Source organism: Arvicanthis niloticus, chromosome 25, assembly GCF_011762505.2.
Source record: "Arvicanthis niloticus isolate mArvNil1 chromosome 25, mArvNil1.pat.X, whole genome shotgun sequence".
NCBI classification, from domain to species: domain Eukaryota; kingdom Metazoa; phylum Chordata; class Mammalia; order Rodentia; family Muridae; genus Arvicanthis; species Arvicanthis niloticus.
This window is the reverse complement of record NC_133433.1, coordinates 26,819,794-26,832,390: the sequence shown is the minus strand read 5'-3', so window position 1 is coordinate 26,832,390 and position 12,597 is coordinate 26,819,794. Positions and strand designations below refer to the sequence as shown.

General features: G+C 40.5%; 1 protein-coding gene across 3 annotated transcripts in view; it reads left to right on the top strand.

Moving 5' to 3' along the window:
* The window catches only part of Tgs1 (trimethylguanosine synthase 1), a 38,096-nt gene extending 26,309 nt beyond the window's left edge, over positions 1-11,787 (top strand). For all 3 annotated transcript variants that reach the window (XM_076924269.1, XM_076924268.1, XM_076924267.1), the window contains exons 12-13: positions 734-812; positions 8,998-11,787. In XM_076924269.1, the coding sequence (XP_076780384.1) occupies positions 734-812; positions 8,998-9,141 (223 nt within the window). In that variant the 3' untranslated portion in view covers positions 9,142-11,787. The remainder of the gene's footprint in view (positions 1-733; positions 813-8,997) is intronic.
* Positions 11,788-12,597: the final 810 nt, after the last annotated feature.

The window sequence follows — 12,597 nt, the reverse complement described above, 5'->3', positions numbered from 1 at the left end:
TAAATTACATTGTATTTTACACAAAAAACAGTGTACAGCCTTCCAACTAGCTCAACTATTAAAGACACTTGCTGCATACCTGGCAACCTGAAACTGAGTCCCAGAACCCATATAAAGGTACAAGAAGAGAGTTATCCTCTGATACACCCAGGAGCCACATGTACACACACTGTAGTAATAATAGTAATAACAAAAACTTTACAAACAACTGTAAAAATTATGTGTTGGGTGATCATAGGTGTACTATCTATAGATGTATATAGGCCTTTGTTACTATTTAATTTTGCTGTTATAAAGCAAGAGATCTGTCATAGCTCCTGAGGAATGGAGAAAAGAAAGTGGTTTCCTAGGGTTTTATGAAATGGGTTGACAGGGTGCCTGCTGATTCATAATACAGATGCTGCCCAGCCAGATTCCCAAGATGCAGGTCTGCTGCTACAGAACCTGCCTTGAGCATAACTAGATGGATTTATTATTTAGAATTAGTAGAAACTAAAAGTTTCTTCAAAACCTCAGGTCTGTGGATAGTGATCTTCAACTCACAGTGCCGTATACTAAAGCAGCTACATTGTTTCACTATCAGGGTGCTGTGGCTAGATTCCTAATCATGTATCTAATTTTTTTTATTTAAATATGTACCTTTTTGTTGTTTACAAAAAGTACTTGGGTAGTGACAAGTAATGAACATCTCTTTACTCAGAAACTTAACTTCTTATCCTTAACTATTCTTCACCTTTGAAATTTTCAGGCTTTCTCAGAAGATCACTAATAATATTGTTTATTTTCTTCCAAGAAATGCTGATGTTGACCAGGTAAGCCATTACTGAGGAAATCCTTTACACCTCTACTTAACTGTTAGAAAAAAAAATGGGCAGAAAAGTATACAGGGTAATTTCCTGACCAGAGAACCTGCTGTGAGAAGTCCCTAACTGGTGTTTTACATCCCTCCACCACCACAGCTCCTGAGAAGGAGATGCAAATGATATCACTAGGGTTTTATGAAGATGGATTAACAGGATGACCACTGATGTCATGTTACAGATGCTGCATGGCAGCCATCCAAGTCACGCCTTTCTGTATTTTGGACAATAGTAACCCAGCTAAAGAAACAAGATCTTAGGAAGGTATAGTGGTTCGTAATTCCAGCACTAGGGCAGAAACAGGAGGATCCCTAAGAGTACTGGAGAGAAAAAAAGAAGGAGACAAGTGGGCTTCAGCTTGACCAGGAACAGTTTCACTGTCCTCACTGTCTCTGTCCTTTTACTGAGCACCTGTCTACCTCATGTGGGCCCTCTGTGTATTTAGTGTGTTAGACTTGGCTTTTTCCTTCCAAGTCTCCTCAGTCTGTCCCTTCAACTCATGTATATTCATTCCTTATAAATAAGTTTATATATTTTACCTGTGGTTTCTCTGTCTTATCTAAGAGTTTCATAGTTTTAGTTGAATAGATGTCTCCAACCACTGATCCACTAAGAATAATGCTGACCTACGAAGAAAAATTCTCTGGTATATTTTCTGAAATGAGAACCAAGCATAAATTTTTTTTAGCTTTCCAAATAGTTCTATTGTGCTCCATAGTTGAGATTCTCTGGGTTAATAAAGCGTACATGAAACGCTAAGCAGTACTGTGCATCTGAGCAACTAAAACTATTAACCCATAAAAGAGCCTCTTAAATGATACTTCTAAGCAGTAAATACTTACCTAAATTCAGTTTATTAGAATTTTTTGAAATGGAAAATTAGAGCCTTACTAGTTTCTAAATGTTAGAATTAATGAAAGATCATATCAAGATATTCAAATTTAAACAAACGGTAGAAATATATTTTAAAACTATATTCATGTGGTGAACATGGTAAAGTCATTCCAGCCGTTGGCTTACTCCAGCCCCAGGAACCAACCAGAAACATAAAGGAGAGCTAAAGGAAGGGTTGGTGAACAGCCTTAAGACTGTGGAACTTGAACACAGACCTTCCCTCCTTCTAAAATGACCGCCACATTGCAGATGTGCACGGTACGGCAGCTGCATGGATAGTGCCCCTGGGGTTCATAAGAAGAGTCTTCTGCCCATTTTATTGCATTATTCCAACACTTTAGAATTTGCATGTGAGGTTATTAGCCTAATTTGCTAAAGAAGTTTAGTGATTTGCCTGGCCATTCTGCCACACAGTGGTAGAGTCAGCACCTTAGCAACTTGCTGCGTCCCATGGGTGGAATGTTTACTGCTGAGAAAAACAAAATTCACCAGATACCTCAGTATGCTCACCATGAGATTGGGGGTGATGATTAGAAACTGAAGTGACAGGGTGAGCAAAAGGATTTATATCAAAGAATTTCTGAGGTTTTTAGAATATCTCAGCAGGTAAAGATAACTTGCAGCCTAGCCTGACAACCTGAGTTTAGGGTTTTGGGTTTTTTTTTTTTTGGTGGTGGTGGTGGTGGTGGTGGTGGGTTGTTGTTGGTGGTGGTGGTGGTGGTGGTTTGTTGTTGTTGTTGTTGTTGTTGTTGTTTGGCAAACAAATGAGAGTATTCAGGCTTGAGCCTGGGCCAAAAACCTTTCTGATGCAACAGGATAGGAGAGTGGCCCCAAGTTATCCTCTTGACTACCACATGTATATCATGGTCCATGTGCCCTCACACAAATAATGATTAATGTACTTTAAATTTGAAAACCTGTAAATCAGTTCAGATCATTTCTGTTTGATTTAATTAAAAAAAAAAAAAAAAAGACAATTGAGTGGAAGCAAGTACAGAAGACTATTTCTGGGCCTCACCTGCCATAGTTTTCTCTTCTTCTGGTTGCTGGAACCAGGTATCTAGATCAGCTATTCTTGTGCAAATAGAGAATTGTGGCTGCTTGATAATGCTTTATTAGCCGTCTTGTCTTTCAATTTAAATTCATCAAGCCCTCTGTCTTGTGAATTTTCTGCTGGACAACTGGAGCAGTGTTGTGCATCTCTGCACTACATATGTGCCTCTCCAGAAAGACGCTGGAACTGAAGGGCTTCAAAAAAAAAAAAAAAAAAAATGAGGATTCCCAATTGCTGGATCTGTTATACATTGTGTAAGTTGTTAAACTCAAGAACAGCCTTATTCTGTCTAGGATCAGGTTGTGGTAGCTAGTAAGGGACAAAGCTGGAAAGCTGTCACCACTCACCTAGAGATCAAAGATTTGTTTAAGTGTAGAAATCTCAATCCTGTTTATCATGTGCAGGAAAATGGAGCTGATTAAGTTTGGATGTTGTCTAGTTATCCACAGATAAAATGTTTTCTTCTTTGATTCCCCCCTGTTTCTGGTCTTATCAATATATGTAACAAAGGGACAGTCAGGACTAGTGAGGAAGGCCCAGGCTTGGCCCTTCTGCCTAAGGATTCTGACCTGAAAATGAAGGTACTTGTCATGGTCACCTATATCACTAGCTTCTTTGGTAATTCTAGATATCAAACCCAAGCCTCAAGTACAGATTTTTTTTATAGTAGTTCATTTATAAAAGTTAGTGTTTGATTTTTTTTTTTTTTTTTTTTCTCAAGACAGGGTTTCTCTGTGTAGCCCTGGCTGTCCTGGAACTCACTCTGTAGACCAGGCTGTCCTCGAACTCAGAAATCCTGCCTCTGCTTCCCAGAGTTGATATTAAAGGAATGTGCCAACATGGCCTGGCTAGAAGCCACATGTTAGTATAGAAATTTAGTGAATAAATTTTTTTACACACACACACACACACAAAAAAAATTAGCTTGCTTTTTGCTTTTGTGTTTGTCCTTAAAACTTGTCAGAATTAGAATGGTGGGAACCGGGGAGATGGTTCATTTGGCAAACAAAGGAATACACCTGCTGTTGACCTCTGGCCTCTCACTCATGTCCCACTTGGATCTGAGTGCCATATAAACACCTAGACTAGACTTCCTAGGTCCTTTGTGTCTTCTGCCTCTAGAGGGAGCAGTGATGCCAGAAAAATGATAAGGAAATTGCTTGGTGTGAAGCGTAGATGAAATGAACTGCAGTGGGAAGTCACTTTTTTTTTAAGAGAAAATATATCTGTGAAGTTTTTAAAATGAAAAGAGAAATTGTTCATGTAGGAGATGACGCTCATTGATTTTGTAGCCAGGAAAATAATTTTTCTGAGTTTTCTGTTTCCTTGACCTCGTTCCCTTTTTCTTGTGGATCCTTTTCTATCCAAACACTCGCTATAAAACCAGAACTAATTTGTTCAAAACATCTTTTTGTGAGAGGCTTTGTAGAAATAGTTATCTATCAGAAATTGCTACCTACAGAAATAGGAATCTATCAAAACCACACACACTCAGGGACTTGGGTTTGATGCAGAGAAACAGCTTGAGTTGTGTCTTGCTGCTGCCTCCTGTTCCTTGCTAGTCTCCTTCATGTCTCTCCCTTAACGGTCTAGAGTCCGGACAGTACTAGCTTTGGAGTCGCCATACTTTGCAAACATGAAAACTTCTTGTAAGAAGTAAACCTATGTAGTAGAGAGGGGTGCCTCTCAATGTCTTAGTCTTTTAATGGGAGCTGCACGCAACAGGTGCAGATACCACTTATGTTTGAAATCCTTGTGCGTGGGTTCTTATAACATGAATAGATCTTACCAGGCATGAGATAATGAGAGCAGGCCTTCCAGTCCCTGTGATGTAGTAACTCCTTGTCCTCATTTGCTTTCAAAACTACACAAAACGGTAACTCCAGAGCCTGCGGCACTTGACTCTTCAGTTCAGATTATGCGCTTAGATCAAGTTCATGCTGGTGCATGTAATGGGGTGACACTGAGCAGTCCTTACGACTGTGTTAAAGTAAGCATGGGGGTTGGAGAGGGGGCCTAGCAACTAAGAGCACTGGCTGCTCTTTAGAGAATGGGCTTTAGTTCCCAGTGCCCACATGCTCATAACGTGGTATATATAATAACACCCTCTTCTGGCCTCTGCAGACACGGCACATGTGTGTCTACACATATGCAAACACAGACATTCATGCAGAATATTCATCTGTATACATAAAAATCAGATGCACCTGTAGCCATGCACCGGACAGCTCCTGACCGCTCTCTAGGATAGGTCCACCCTCCATGGCTCTTTTAGATGTATATCCTGATAATGCCTATTTTATTTTAAACATCTATATTCTTTTTGGCTTTTAAAGTTCCTTCTATAGGAGGCTGAAAGTACAGATAAGTGGTAGATTATATTAGTATATATAAGGCCCTGGGTTCCATTCGCAGTATTAAAGCTAAATTCTATTCCATATGTAATTCAGGGAATGGGTGGCTGCTAACCACTGAGCCATATCTTCAGCCCCTGTAGCTTATGTTCGTTGGTTTATAGGTAGGAAGGTAGACAGGTAATAAATAAGGATGTTATTAAAATACTCCTAAGGCTTGTTGTTTGTTTTGTTTAAGTCTGTCTGAATGTAGGAAATGTAGATGGATGTGACATACAGAAGCCAGAAGACGGCATCAGATCCCTTAGAACTTAAGTTACAGATGTGAGGGTTCATTTATAAAAGTTAGTGTTTGGTATTTTTTTTCTTTTTTCCTTTTTTTTCTTTTCTTTCAAGACAGGGTTTCTCTGTGTAGCCCTGGCTGTCCTGGAACTCACTCTGTAGACCAGGTTGGCCTCGAACTCAGAAATCCGCCTGCCTCTGCCTCCCAAGTGCTGGGATTAAAAGCATGTGCCACCACTGCCCGGCCTAGAATTTGATTTTTAAATCTTCTGTCTTAACAGTTATTTTCAGTTTGATCTTTTTTCTCATTTCTCCTTCCCTAGTATTGCCTCAAGTACGATTTCAGCAATGAAAACCCAGTCCTTAGTTCTAGTTCTTGTGCAGATGAACTGTTAATGTTTTTAAGTGTACACGAGAGTGACAGGAAAGGGCAGAGAGTACACGCATATGAGCAGATGCCTGTGGAGGCCAGGAGAGAACATCAGATCCTTTGGAGCTGGAGTTACAGGTGGTTGTGAGTCGCTCAGTCTGTGTGCTGGGAACTAGACTAAGCGCCTTGGTATTGCTTCGGATGAGGCTGACATTCAGGTGATGTGCCAGAAGCAGGAGTGTAGTCTTGTTCATTCGCCACCTTCCATCCTCCTCCCCATCTTGCCTGCCTTTACTGTACATTCTCTCAGTTTTTTACACTTTAGGAAGTAGGTAGCATTTGTCAGTTAAACCTGCTAGTGAAAAAAGAAGGGCAACTCAAACTGGTATCATTAGTTTGCTTAAAGCATAGTATTTATTTATAAATTGAGTTCATGACTCATTTAACTTTTAATGTATATGTGGTTGAAAAAGAAAGATATTCTGAGGTTCAAAATTGTTTTAATCAGAACACTTGAAAAGAGTATGTTAAGTTAGATTTTCTTTCTCTCTGCTGGGTAGGTTAATTTTCCCATACTGTGCCTGCATATAGACGCGGTGCTGGGAACACACCTGAGTTACGTGTATAGACTCGGTGCTGGGAACACACCTGAGTTACGTGTATAGACACAGTGCTGGGAACACACCTGAGTTACGTGTATAGACGCAGTGCTGGGAACACACCTGAGTTGCGTGTATAGACGCAGTGCTGGGAACACACCTGAGTTGAGTGTATAGACGCAGTGCTGGGAACACACCTGAGTTGCGTGTTCATGAGCATTCCTGAAGGCAGATACTGTGTTTGGCTCTGTCTTGTGCTGCACTCTACTCCCATAACAAAAATTGATATTACTCGATTAGTAATTGCTGGGTGATTTATGAACTCTTGCTTTTAACTAGTCCATAGTTCCCTCATGTAAGAACCCTGAAAATTTCAGAGAAGGAAAAGTGCTCCGTAATGGTGAGATTACTATTTATGGTTACAAGAAATAATAATTAGTTTAGTCTCTTTAATTTTGGAGGGAGGGTTGAAAATGTAACTATCTTGATTGAATAACGTGTGCGTGTGTGTGTGTGTGTGTGTGTGTGTGTGTGTGTGTGTGTGTAAGTGCACGCACGCACACATGTATTCTCATGCACTCACACCCGGGCTTTCTGGGGTGTGGCCCTGGAGCTCCTGGAGACTCTTTGGTGTCCATCTAGCTCCATTTCTGAAATACTATAGATGCTGCACTGTTACACCCTGATTCTCAGGCCAGTTCTGGTAGAATCCAGATCACCAAACACATGCAGCAAATACTTTTCCCCACAGAACCCTGTGGCCAGTTGTTTTTGTTTTTTTTTTGTTTGTTTGTTTGTTTTTGTTTTTTGGTTTGTTTTTGTTGTTGTCGTTGTTTTTTGGGGGGGGGCGGGGGGAGTCGGTTAATCATAGCCATGTTGACCTGGAGCTCACAACATTCCTCCTTTCTCAGCCTCCTACAGATTAGGATTAGGATTGTAGTTATGCACCACCACACCTGGCTTTGTTTTTCTTTCAAGAACATTTCATACAGATCTGGAGATGCAGCTCAATGGTAGAGTGTTTGCCTAGCATATGTACAGCTCGGAATTCTATCCGCAGGACCACAGTGGTTATGAAGGAAGGTGTGTATCATAGAATGACCTGTTTCCTCCCTATTTTTACATCTGACTTCTTTTCTAACAGGAAGGTGAAATTATAACTTTAAAGTATGCTCACTAGTAAAATGTAGTCATTTTTCTTAACCTCCACCAAGTGTCTGTGGTGTATAATGTGCTGAGATCAGTTTCTGTCAGCCTTTGAATCCAGACTAAACTGAGAACCTTTCCTTACAAAATATATAACTTGAGTTTTGCCAATGGCAGCTAACAGGGCATAGTTTATACCTGCTCACAGAACTTGGGGCTTCCCTTCTACCACTTTGACTCCTGTCTGGGCCTGTCTACTTTATTCCTCATTTCCTGAATTTTACCAAATTTGGTAATCTGATCTACGATAAATAAGACTATGTTAGAAGGTCAGTAAATCTCTTAAAATGTTGGGTACTGGATGAAAATGAACTTAACCTGTATAAGACCTTAGAGTTCTTATTTGCTGGTTTGAAATGTCACAAAGGCCAGTGCAAGTGTTGTCAAAGCAGAAGGCTCCTTAGCAACTAATTATTCCTATTGGGCAGTTATTTGATTGGCATTTTCATACTAACTCTGAAAGAGGGAATGCTTTTAGCTCCTTGAGTCAATAGCTATATTTTGTAGACCTCAGACTCACTGATACAGACACAAACATAAATATATTTAAGATTCAAAATAACACAAAAGAACAATGGGCAAAGGAAATAATTAAAGATAGAGACAACAAAAGAGATAATTAGAAAAGTATCATCTCTATTGAAAACCCAGTATGCATTGTTGAGCAATTGAGAGAGTAGAATGAAGATGGTGACATGAACAAGTAAAGAGTAGGTGATGGTACTCAGTATCGAAGGTGCCTGCCACCAAGCCTGGTGACCTAAGTTCAGTTCCTGGGAACCACTTGGTGGAATAAGGAGAGACCTGACCCACACAAGTTGGCATCTGGCCTCCACATACAAAGAAAACAACTAAATCATAATAATTTTTTTAAAATGAGCTTCTAAGGAAAGTGCGTTCTTAAATGTCTGTCCTAAATAATTGCAGTTTTCATCCATTTTCTCTTCCTCCGGATCTTTAGTTTGTGGCATTGGAGAGATGGCATCTTTAGAATGGCATAGCATAGTCATATGACTTATATCAGAGGAGTCCAAAAGAAGTGTTTCTACTAAAATGTACTGTATTAATGCGTAATTTGCCAGGTTCCAGTGAATGAGATGCTTCTTTATATGAAGTACTTACATAAATTGTTTTCTCTTACTGATGGTATAGATTAGGGGAGGGGGCCTGTTTTGAAAATCATGTTTGTGCTGACCATGGTGGTAGATTACATTAATCTTAGGAGGCAGAGGCAAGTTATGAGTTTGTGGACAACCTCGTCTACATAGGGATTTGGCCAGCCAGAGCTATTTAATTAGACCATGCCAAAAGGAAGGAAAGGAGGGTGGGGAGAGAGAAATCCTACGCATGTGCATGACTTCTGTGGTTTTCCTGGCAGGTGGCATCGTTGGCTGGAATTGGAGGGCAAGTGGAAATAGAACAGAACTTTCTTAACAAGAAGTTAAAGACAATCACTGCATATTTTGGTGATCTGATCAGAAGACCAGCACCTCTGAAGACCACTTCTGAAACAGAAGTATGATACTGTAAAGCACAGAGAGATCATGTGGAGTGAGGACGGACAGGAGGAGAGTTTTCCTAGGCTCCTTGATACTGTGTGCACATGTGATGGAAAGAAACCTCTTGAGTTTTAAAGAATGCTAATGAAGTCGTTTGAGATCTTCTGGTAATGCTAAGTGATCTGTGCTCTCTACTTTAAAACAGCCTCAGGGAAGGGGGCCTGGTCATGAGGTCAAGCTCATGCTGTGCTGCATAACCATTCAGTTCAAGGCTGGCCTGAGCTACAGGAGATCTTGCCTCAAAAGAAATCATAAAGAGTCTGGGCATGTCCCTGTGCTTACTGCATCTGTATTTGTGTATGTTCTCATTCTTTAACTGTTTTACGTTAACATCTTTGTGTCTGTATAAATAATTATTTTTTAAAATGCAAAAGAAAACAAAGCAGTTCCCCTCCACCCGCCCGTCCCTCCCTCTCTCCCTCCCTCCTGTACCTACACATTTAACCCCTATTGAAATAATGTTACCAATAAAACACCAATGGCTTCTGTTCTAAGATCAAGAATTGACAAATGAGACCTCATAAAATTGCAAAGTTTCTGTAAGGCAAAGGACACTGTCGATAGGACAAAACGGCAACCAACAGATTGGGAAAAGACCTTTACTAATCCCACATCTGTTAGAGGGCTGATATCCAATATATACAAAGAACTTAAGAAGTTAGACTTCAGAGAACCAAATAACCCTATTAGAAAGTGGAGAACAGAGCTAAACAAAGAATTCTCAACTGAGGAAACTCGAATGATCGAAAATCACCTAAAGAAATGTTCAACATCCTTAGTTATCAGGGAAATGCAAGTCAAAACAAGCCTGAGATTCCACCTCACACCAGTCAGAATGGCTAATATCAAAAATTTAGGTGACAGCAGATGTTGGCGAGGATGTGGAGAAAGAGGAATACTCCTCCATTACTGGTGGGATTGCTAGCTGGTGCAACTACTTTGGAAATCAGTCTGGAGGTTCCTCAGAAAATTGCATATGCCTAGTTATGCAACTCCTGGGCATATACCCAAAATATTCTCCAACATGTAATAAGGACACATGTTCCACTATGTTCATAGCAGCCATATTTATAATAGCCAAAAGCTGGAAAGAACCCAGATGTCCCTCAACAGAGTAATGGATACAGAAAATATGGTACATTTACACAATGGAGTATTACTTGGCTATTAAAAACAATGACTTAATGAAATTTTCAGGCAAATGGATAGAACTTGAAAATATCCTGAGTGAAGTAACCCAATCACAAAAGAACACACGTGGCATGTACTCACTGATCCATGGACATTAGCCCAAAAGTTCAGAATACCCAAGATTTAATTCACAGACCATATGAAGCCCAAGAAGGAAGACCAAAGTATGGATGCTTCAGTGCTTCTTAGAAGGGGGAAAAAATACAGGAGGAAATATGGAGACAGTGTGGAGCACAGACTAAAGGAAAGGCCATCTAGAGACTGCTGCACCTGGGGATTCATCCCATAATAGTCACCAAGCCTGGACACTATTGTGGACGCAGGGAAGTGCTTGCTGACAGGAATCTGATATTGCTGTCTCCTGAGAGGCTCTGCTAGAGCCTGACAAATACAGAGGCAGATGCTTGCAGCCAACAGTTGAACTGCACTTAACGATCCCTCATGGAAGAGTTGGAGAAGGAACTGAGGTGGTTTGCAGCCCCATAGGGGTAGCAACTGTCAACTGGCCAGACCCCCTAGAGCTCCTGGGGACTGGACCACCAACCAAAGAGTACACATCAAGGGACCCATGGCTCCAGCCATATATGTGGCAGAGAATGGCTTTGTTGGATGTCATTGGGAGGAGAGGCCCTTGGGCCTGATGCTGTTCAATGCTCCAGTGTAGGGAAATGCCAGAACTTGGGAAGGCAGGAGTGGGTGGGGGTCGGGGGAGCTCCCTCATAGAGGCAGGGGGAGTGTGGATGGGATGTGGTTTCCAAAGGGGAGACCTGAAAAGCGGGAAACATGAAATGTAAGTAAAATATCCAATTAAAAAATAAAACTCCCACCACTTTACCTACCTGTTATTCAACTATCTAAAGCTAATCACAGTTAACAGTGCTTTGCTTTTTAACTGTTTTCTTACATTTTTATTTTGTTTGTATGTGCAAGCATGCGTGTGTGTAGAGCCAGAGGACAACTTGCAGGGGGAGTCTATTCTCTACTTACACCATGTGGGTTCCTGGGAATCAAGTTACGGTCATCAGGCTTATAACCAGAGCCTTTATCTACTGAGCCACCCTGTTGGTCCCTTGTTAATAATTCTTCTGAAGAAAAGATTGCAGTATAGCAGTGTGCCCTGGTACACTTTTCTGTAATGCACTCACTTCATTCATTGTTGTCTATTTGTAGATACTTAATGTATATGAAATAAATGCTTTTTTATAATAAATAAAAACATATATATATATATATATATATATTCCCAACTGAGGGGCATTCAAGCTGTTTTTATGGCTTTATCATTACCAACTTATATACTGTCTTTCCTTACAATATTTGCTGTTTAACAAGTATTTCACTTGGTAAGTTTCTAGCTGTTAGACCACTGGGCTTTTGTACAAGACCAAATTGTTTCAATAAAGTTGAACTTCCTTTTAGGCTTGTTTCTCTCAAATTTTGTTTGATTTCTTTGCCTTAGCTACAATTTCTTTTTAAAGCTTTGTATGTATATGTGAGTGCTGTCTATAATGATACCCTGGGGAGCCAGAAGATAGTGTCAGATCTCCTGGAATAGGAATTACAAGTGCTTGTGAGTTCCTAAAATGTGTGGGTTCTTAACTCTGCAGCACACAACCTTACTTAGTCATCCCAAAGTCAGCATGAAATAATAGAATATAGAAGGTACCGTTCTGAAGTTTTGTTAAGACTCCCAGTTAAGATTGCAGTCTACAGTGTGCCTCCATGTGACCCAGTAAAGCAGAAAGAAATACCAGGTTAAGGTTAATAGACTGTCTTCCAAGGACAGAAACAAGGGAAGCCGTTCAGAAATGCACAGCAAGAGTGTGAGACAGATGGAAACTGTTGAAAAGCAGAACAGTGAACCAAAATGAGGAAAGCTGGGTTAGATACAGTTGCAGCTGCAGCATAGTTTAACATTAAGAAGGGTTTCCTAGGACTAAAAAGATGGCTCTGTGGTGAAGAGTGAGTACTGTTGTACACAAGACCTGAGTTCACTTCCCAGCACTGGAGTCAGGAAGTTCACAGCCACTGGAACTACTCAGAGATTTACTCAATTGCCATCTGGAGAGGAAACCCACTGTAAAACAACATGGGACAATCAACTTAGCATATCTGGATTCAACCGTTTGGCATCTCAAGGTGAGACAATACAGAGAGACATATGTAGAGCAAGAGTGCCTACACTTCAAAGAGCAGGGAGAGGTAGCCCACCAGTACCTGGAAGCAGA